At 45.7% G+C, this 9,121-nt stretch overlaps 1 protein-coding gene across 1 annotated transcript; it reads left to right on the forward strand.

Annotated features, from left to right (window-relative positions):
• Window positions 1-3,331: 3,331 nt before the first annotated feature.
• On the forward strand, window positions 3,332-7,925 carry LOC116968188 (hydroxylysine kinase-like). Its single transcript, XM_033014831.1, has 4 exons — window positions 3,332-3,344; window positions 5,906-6,242; window positions 6,404-6,543; window positions 7,863-7,925. Exons 2-4 carry the CDS (start codon window positions 5,906-5,908, stop codon window positions 7,923-7,925), a joined length of 540 nt encoding a protein of 179 aa, XP_032870722.1. The 5' UTR covers window positions 3,332-3,344.
• The last annotated feature ends 1,196 nt before the right edge of the window (window positions 7,926-9,121 follow it).

Consider the following 9,121-nt stretch of genomic DNA (forward strand, 5'->3'; position numbering starts at 1 on the left):
AGATATTGAGTGGATGAACATGGTCAATGGGGCATATGTGATCATGGGATGGATATGGTGAAGGGATGATATAATGATTTGATACTGTGAGGATATGGAAGCCTAGCGAGATGCAGTGCTCCTGGTGTTATGACCCAAAACCCTGAAAGATAAAAATATAAATATTCTGACATGTGAATTGTGTTTCAATTTTATGCTGAAATTGTCCTCACACTGGTTATAAACTGGTTATAACGGAACTATGTATACATTAAAACTCTCAACATGAAAATATTTAACAGTGGGCTGCACAGTAGCGCAGCGGTAGACTTGTGACCTTACAATGCCAGAGACCTGTGTTTGATCCTGACTACGGGTGCTGTCTGTACAGAGTTTGTACGTTCTCCCTGTGACCGTATGGGTTTTCTCCAGGGGCTCGGGTTTCCTCTCACATCCCAAAGATGTACAGGTTTACAGGTTAATTGGCTTTGGTAAGTTGTTCAATTGTCCCTAGTGTGCGTAGGGTAGAGAGCAGGATCGCTGGTCGGCGCAAACCTGGTGGGCCATAGGGCCTGTTTCTGTGCAGTATCTCTAAACGTCTAAAGTTGCTGATTTTAAATACATGGGAATTACATTTCAAGAACCAGACATAATTCAAGATATTAGTAGGAATTGCACAGAACCACTTTGGTGTTCAGGGCCATTTTTTTGTTTCACCCTTCAATCAGATCAACATTTATTAAATGACTAGACTAGAAGTTGACTCACGGCAAATTCAAGTTGGGTCCCAGCTTCACACGGGAGGGCTGGTCCCCCAACGCAATATTCCACCTCCCCACCTCTCCACCAATTCCAATATTGGTGGCCAGTGGGGGGGGGGGGGGGGGGGGGGTCTTCCTGGAGTGCTAGTATGGGTGTTGTGGGCTGAAGGGACTGGTTTCCAGAGGGCTAGTATGGATACTCAAGCTGTTGTGCTGGCAGCTCACTCACTCACGGCTGGTGGGCTGGAAGTTGACACGGCTATCCCTTGAAATTCCATTTCAAGCAGGGTGCAAGGCCACCAAATTCAGGTGCAATTTCCTGCCACATTAAGCAGGGTGCAAGGCCACCAAATTCAAGTGCAGTTTCCTGCAACTTCAAGCAGGGTGCAAGGCCACCAAATTCAAGTGCAGTGTCATATCACTTCAAGCAGGGTGCAAGGCCACCAAATTCAAGTGCAGTTTCGTACCATTTCAAGCAGGGTGCAAGGTCACTAAAGACAGAGAGTCATGACCTCTCCCTCCCTCATCTTGCAGAGACCGGGCCACGCCCACACTTCTGGGTTTTATAGTCCTTCCCCTTCTCCCACCGGAAGGGGCGTGGCCTTCATGGCGTGATTGACAGGAGATGGAATCTCAACATTTCTTAAACACAAATAACTCTTTTATTTTTCATCGATGGGAAACATCCTCTGCACCTGATGAGTGGAGGGGGATCTGAGTAAGATGCCCAAACATCACAGCCGTATGTGGTAGCATTTTATCTAAAATCAATATACAGAGCAAAGAGGAAGTGGTCAAGATTAGACTTTTAATTATATAGAAGGCAAGGCCACTTTTCAATAAGGCAAGGCCACTTTTCAATAAGGTCAGGCCATTTTTCACTAAAGCAAGGCCACTTTTCAATAAGGCCAGGCCACTTTAGCATTTTCAAACCACAGGCAACTTTAGCATTTTCAAACCACAGCCAACTTTAGCATTTTCAAACCACAGGCAACTAACTTTATCATTTTCAAACCACAGGCAACTTTAGCATTTTCAAACCAAAACACGCTTTTGCATTTTCAAACTTATTTTTCAAACCACATTAAGAGCACTGACAGGTCAGTAAAACCACTCACAGTTTAGTAGACATGTGTTCAGTTTTATTCACAGCTCAGACGGAGAGCTGCGAACTCTCCCTCCCCCATCTTGCAGAGAACTGAGGCACCTCCACACTTCCGGGTTTTACAGTCCTGTCCCTCCCATCAGAAGGGGCGTGGCCTTCATGGTGTGATTGGCAGGGGAGAATCTCAACAATTTTTAAACATTAATGTCTTTTATTTTTCATCGATGGGAAAAATCCTCTGGCCCTGTGGAGCGGTGGGGGACTCTGAGTAAGATGGCCAAAAATCACAGCCGTAAGTGGTAGCGTTTTTCTAAAATCAATATGAAGTGCAACAGGAAGTGGTCAAGATCAGAGTTTTAATTATATAGATGCTGCAGAAATTCCATGCAGTCACATTACTAACCTCAGTTGAAGCAGAGAACAACACTCAGATATGGCTAAATAGCTAATTTAGCAATCCCAACCAAACAGTAGCAACTATCTTTAATTCGATAGAGCTGGTATGTTATGATAGTAAAATGCATGTTTAAGATCTATAATTACAAAACGATACATGCTTGAAGCATTCAGCAGGACAGACAGCATTTTTCGATGTGAGTGGTAACAGATGTACTGAATATATTTATTTGCGTTACTGTGGAATTCACAGGTTTTGAGTGCATGTTGATTTGCGCTCAGAGTAGGACTGCAGATTTCTACACCTGTCTGACTGAAGATCACACATTCTGTGCTGCGGGCCACTGGAATCCATCGTAAGGCAACACCACCCTCTTTAGGAGAGTAAACCACTGGGTGACCGCGATGGCAGCCTCGCCAACAGTCTGTCTGTCCTTTTGTCTCTTTTTTTTGTTATTTTTAGTGTGTTTTAAAAGTTTGTGTTAATGTTCTTTGGTTTGTTTTAAATGGGGGGTGGGGCAAACTATTTTTTAATATCTTACCTTGCGACTGTTTTCCGGGTTGTATCTCTGATCGCTCTGCATCCTAACATCGTGGACCTGGAGACCTGCTCGGGACTGACTTTGAGCCCCAGCACAGGGCGTGGACTTACCTTCGGGGCACATCCCTTGCCTGGGATCGATGCTCCAACTGCGACCTGCAGACTTTAAGCTCAAGGGCTTGCAGTCTCGGGAGAGACTGAGTCGGGAACTTCATAGTCGCAGAAGGTTTTGACCAGCCCCGACCCAGTGTCGATCACCCGCGTGGGGGAGCTGACATCCCACTGATGCAGGAGATTGATCGATCCGATGCGGAGGGCTCGCTGCCGGTTACTGGAGTTAAGATCATCCCGTCAACGGAAGGCTGGTGGCCCCCAACCACGGGAGAACAAAAAGGGAAGAGATTGAACTTTTTTTCACCTTCCAACACAGTGAGGAATGTGGAGGAGTCACTGTGGTGGATGTTTATGTTAAAATGTATTTTGTGTGTTCTGTTGCTTTTTATTAGTATGACTATAGCAAATCAAATTCCTCGTATGTTGCAAAACATACTTGGCTAATAAAGTAAGTATGAATATATTAGAATGTAACGTCGTGGGGAGGGATATGGTTGGAAGGGAACGGGGTGAAATATAAGATGTTAGTTAAATTGCCAGTTGCTAAACACTTTAATTCTCCTTCCATTCCCACACAGACCTTTCTGTCCTAGGTCTGCTCCATTGTCAGAGTGAGGCAAACCGCAAATTGGAGGAACAGCATCTCATATTTTGCTTGAGCAGCTTACAGCCCAGTGGTATGATTATTGATTTCAAGTAACCCCTGCACTCCCTCTCTCTCCATCCCTCCCCCACCCAAATCACACCAGCTTTCATTCTCATCCAGCTACAGCTAACAATGGCCAGTTTTTTGACATGCTGATTTGAAATTAGTTTTGGTTGATGTGGGGATACCTGACTTTAAACATATTGAACATGCGTTGAACCGTACTGTACAAGGTTCTTGAGTCATCCTCTGATGTGCAGCCATCTGTAACAACACATGACAAGTCCTAGAGAGTTCTCTTTAATAAGAGTAAATACAAATATAGGATTGAATAGCATGTTTAAGAAAGAACTGCAGATGCTGGAAAAATTGAAGGTGCTGGAGAAAGTCAGCGGGTGAAGCAGCACCCGCTGTGGAACGAAGGAATAGGTGACATTTCGGACCAAGACCCTTCTTCGGACTCTGAATGTAATTTTTTTTAGTGTTTTTAAGATCCAATTGTGAATGGTGATAAGGAATTAGAAAGTGGACAAAACTTCAATCGATCAATATCTGTGTAAAGGCAGACATTTGCGAGCTGAATTTTAGAGCAGTGCGGAAACTGGACTGTGCTGCTCACCTTGGGCACAAGTAATTAAAGTGTGTCTGGGGAAAGAATGCAAATTGTCAGAGTCCAGTTGCATGGTGGTGACAATGGGACGAGCAAAAGATACCTTGGTCAGCAGAGATGAATTGGGCTGAAGGGCCTTTCCATGCTATGACTGTGACTGAGCCTGTGAAAATGTAAAATATTAATAATACCAGAGTAGTCCAACAATTTCCAAACCTCAAATTCCAAATTCTGATTTATTATAGGACTTGGATTATAAAAACGGATCCCCTGCGGATTGACGTGTACGCTGTTGAAGGGGTGCCCGTGCTTCATGTTTAACTAGGGGGACAGATGGGGCAGATCGATCTGCAAATTACAAATTGTAGGAGTTTGCAGAGAATTGATGGGGTTGGTTCACTCAAAAATTGGCTTAAATATCTGAAAATAAGTCCCTTGAATGCGGTAAAGAACAGCGTGCAAACTCAAGGCCACAGGCAACAAGATCCCAAACAGAACTGTGAAAATCCCTTTATGACATGGAAGCACTTGATACATCCTAATCATCCCACACATCCCACCCTATGCGTGTTTTCTCAGCAGTGTGTTCACTGTGTTCTGTGTGAAAGTTAGCAGTTGAATTCCATAGTTTTTGTTTTGTTAGTTCTATTATGTTCAGTTTTTAGTGAAAGTCTGCAGACCCTTCAATACTCCGCTCCGATACCACACAAATACTGTGCCTGAGTAAAAAGCTTGAAACACTACCAATTCATCATAACTAATTAATACTACAATATTAGTATTTGTCTCGAGATTCTAAACTCCATAATTTCTGTTTGTAGCTGTTAGCGTCCCCTTGGGGAGACTGGGCCATTTTAGTTACAATCATATTCATTCACACTCACACTGGACCCAGTGCACAGATAGCTAGTCAAAGACTGGAAGCTCGACTCTCATGGCTCTGACAGTACCTTGATCCTTAACCAAAGTACCCGTCGCAATTGCTGTTCCCTTTCTGGCGCCGCATCTCTCTCAGCAACGAATGTGATGGCGTAAGGGCCTGTCCCACTTGGCGTCATTTGCGCTTCACGCAGATGACGCGGAACGATTTTCTACATGCCAAAATCCCGGGGCACCGTGCGCGACTGCGCTTCACTGCCTATGTCACCACATACCATGCACGCGTAATGCGCACCATGCGTGCGTCACGTGCGCGTCATGTGTCGTGACGCGTAAATGATGTAGCGTAATTGACGCGCAAATGGTGTCCAAGTGGGACAGGGTCTGTACTTCAACTACTCTACTCAGGAAGAAATCTGCGTTCCAGCGAAATCAGTCGTTCTCCCGTATAGTGAAACTAAAGGTAAACCACCACACTTTATTTACTTGTACACAAGGAGAGCAGCGCTGTCCCAGTCACTGTACTCTGAAATTACAATCAGAACGGTTAACTTTTTATACAGATTTTGACCCTTGAAATTGGGCGCACTTTCTAGTTTCTTATCATCAATGACAATATGTTCTCAAAACATTGATATACAAATGCAATAACACTACTACAAGTAAACCTACATGCTATTTAATCCTTTATTTAATTTTCAATCCCAAAACATTGGGGTGCGTCAATGAGTACCTATCAGGGACATTGATGTTCGTCAATGAATGCTTAAAGGTTGTTGTGCTGCACAGCTATCCTAACATTGGTCATACTGCAGTTTCCACAGAGTCTGACATTCACTTATTTAATGTGTTTCATTCTTCTCCTGTCTTTCAGATGACTGACTCGGAGAAAACTGCTGTAATCAGACCCTCACTGAGTGAGGCCCAGGTGGTGGAGTTGGTCGGACGGTTGTACGGCCTGAAGGTTTCAAAAGTCAAACCACTGCCCAGCTACATGGACCAGAACTTCCACATCCTGGTGTGCGAGACCCAGGAAGGTGGAGATCACGGGGAGAGCTACGTCCTCAAGGTTCTGAACACTGCCGAGAGCCAAGACGCTGATTTGGTGGAAGCACAAACGCGAGTCATGATGTTCCTAAACCAGAAAGGTTTTCCTACAGCCACACCAATCACAACCATTGATGGCAAGATTCTGTCCCTGGAGACAATCAGTGAGTTTCATTCATTGGTTTCTCAGCATTTTCTGATGTTTGACAATTGCCCACATTTTCATAATTCTCTGAAAATACTAAAACTAATCAGAACCATCATTTCAGCTTCGGAAGGATAAGACAGGGTACATGACAAGAAAATTGTGTTCTTTATATTGAAGGTTGTGGTGAAAAATATAAGAACCACATGGTCCGCTTGTTGACCTACCTGCCAGGAACTCAACTACTGGGGATCCCTGCAGACCCACAGATCTTTTACAAAATTGGCCGAACACTTGCTCAGATTAACAAAGCTCTGACGGTAAGTCAGGGCCGGATTTACGTATAAACTAGACAAGCTTAAGCTTAGGGCCTTGAGATCTAGGGGGGTCTACTCACCTCGCTGCCCCACCGGGACCTCCTACTCTTTGCCCGCGGACCCTCGCCACTCCACCGCCCTCCAGCAGCCCGCAGCCATCGCCTTACCTGCAGCCTGTACTCAGCACCGGGCCTGAAGATTCCACGCTGTAGATTTCCACTCCCCTGGGTTTGAGTGCGCTGGGTCCTAGTGCTAGTGCCCCCAAACCTGGTAATCTCAGTGGCTGTTCCACTGGGTCTTCCCCATCCCCCTCAAACCATGTGACCCCAGCTCTTCCCCACCCACACTACAGTCCTCATACCCCCCAACCCCCTGACCTCCCACCATCCCTCCACCAGACATCGCCTCGGCCTCAGTCCACTCACCTGCCTTCCTCCGGCCGCAACCCCCATCCCTTCCACGTGTTCACCATCCCCCCTGACCTCCCCCTCTGAGATACCGAACGGTCGGTCCTCACATTTGTCCCCCTCCTTCCCCACCTCAATGAGTTCCGCGCCCGTCGCCTCCGCCTCACAGCCTTCTTCCATAGGAAGGAGTCCTCGCCCCCATTGATGATCCCTTTTCCTGGCTCCAACGGACCCCCTCCTCTTGGACCCCCCCTCATGGCCATTGGTACAATGAAATTTGGGGGTCACCATCCGATGTCGGAACGGGAGAACATTCTCAGCGGCTTGGACTTCCGAATCGGCCACTTCCTACCGGAGATCACGGCTCCCGAAGTCCACAGGCTGAGCTGGGTGGAGATTCACGCTGGCGGCCCTCGGCAAAGGGTTCCCAGGGCTCTGCGATATTAAAATCAGCGCGGCCCGAGGCTGGGAGCTCCGCAAACCACAGCTCCATGATGTTGAAGCAGCAGGCCCAACACTCCAGAGCTTCAAACGGCGATCCAGGTAAAGCATTACCTGCTCCGCGGTGAATCCAATATGTATTTTAAAACCAACTGTTTAATGACAACATACAGCAGGATCTAAAAGTGTCACACTGTCACTGTCGGGTAGTTATGGTCCTCTAGTCGTGGGGGTGGGGGAGTGGAAGGGGGGGGGCTCACAAGTGAAATAGCTTAGGGCCTCTCTTCATCCAAATCCGGCCCTGCGGTAAGTCCAGCCATTCTCTGAATAAGCCGTGTCTGAAACCAGTTTGCTTGTGTTGTTCAAGTTAAAGCGCCATCTTTTGGTGACAGATCAGAACTAATTTGCACCTTGAAACAATCAGTACATTTTGAAGCAGTTTTTTAAAAGGCTTCCTTCTTATTTACACAATAGGTTACAAATTGTTGGAGTCGCTCAGCAGATCAGGCAGTGTCTTTAGAGAAGATGGAAAGGTGACGTTTCGGATCGAGACCCTTCTTCAGACTGATTATGGGGAGGGGGGGGGGGTGTGGGTGGGAGAAGAAAGCTGGAAAAGGGGGAGAGAAGGGACTAAGTGTGGCAGGTAATAGGTGCCTGAGGTCATGAAGAAGATATTGAGACAGGTTTTTGAGGAAGACTGGATGGACAGCACTGACATTTACTACCTAGCAGGTGTGTTATTGTGTAACCAGACAATGGTGCAAACAACGTCTATGACCCAACTACAGAAGAAGGGTCTCCACCCGAAACGTCACCCATTCTTTCTCTCCAGAGATGCTGCCTGTCCTGCTGAGATACTCCAGCATTTTGTGTCTATATTAACAATCTAAACTGCTGCACTCTCTCCATTTCTCCCCACATCCCGACAAATTATTTCCATTCAGGTTCTTATCCAGCTCCCCATTGAATGGTGCAATTCAATCTGCCTCCACTGCAATGGTTAACCAGTAATACACACATCTTCAGCAACTTGGACATTTCAGGATCAAAGCTTCAAGCTAAATAATATTCATCAGCTTTCAGTAAGATTTTTCTGTCGCAGCCACTGCACAATAATTCTAAGAGAAAGAAAACAAGACTGTCGATAACTCCACAATATTGTTCATATGTTTTAATATTCAAGTGTGAGGAAAATTACAGCATAAAATTGAAACACTATTCACATGTCAGAATATTTATATTTTTATCTATCCGGGTTTTGGGTCATAACACCAGGAGCACTGCATCTCGCTAGGCTTCCATATCCTCACAGTATCAAATCATTATATCATCCCTTCACCATATCCATCCCATGATCACATATGCCCCATTTACCATGTTCATCCGCTCAATATCTGCCCCATCACCATATCTGTCCGTAATTATATTTAAAAAAACATTTAAAATGCTGCAAATGATGCTTGTGGATAAAATCGTGAGAGGAATAAATCGGGTAGATGCACAGAATCTCTTGCCCAGAGTAGGGGGATCGCGGACCAGAGGATATAGGTTCTAGGTGAAGGGGAAAAGATTTAATAGGAATCTGAGGGATAACTTTTTCACACAAAGGGTGGTGGGTGTAGAGCACAAGCTGCCAGAGGAGGTAGTTGAGGCTGGGACTATCACAACGTTTAAGGAACAGTTAGACAGGTACATGGATAGAACAAGTTTGGAGGGATATGAACCAAACGCAG

Source organism: Amblyraja radiata, chromosome X (assembly GCF_010909765.2).
Source record: "Amblyraja radiata isolate CabotCenter1 chromosome X, sAmbRad1.1.pri, whole genome shotgun sequence".
NCBI lineage: Eukaryota > Metazoa > Chordata > Chondrichthyes > Rajiformes > Rajidae > Amblyraja > Amblyraja radiata.

What these genes read in the sequence shown, in the direction of transcription:
- LOC116968188 (XM_033014831.1), top strand. Translation starts at nt 5,906, where the DNA reads ATGACTGACTCGGAGAAAACTGCTGTAATCAGACCCTCACTGAGTGAG. An exon ending in TCTGTCCCTGGAGACAATCA is followed by an intron (nt 6,243 to 6,403) that starts GTGAGTTTCATT and finishes TTTATATTGAAG; the next exon opens with GTTGTGGTGAAAAATATAAG. An exon ending in AGATTAACAAAGCTCTGACG is followed by an intron (nt 6,544 to 7,862) that starts GTAAGTCAGGGC and finishes TTTACACAATAG; the next exon opens with GTTACAAATTGTTGGAGTCG.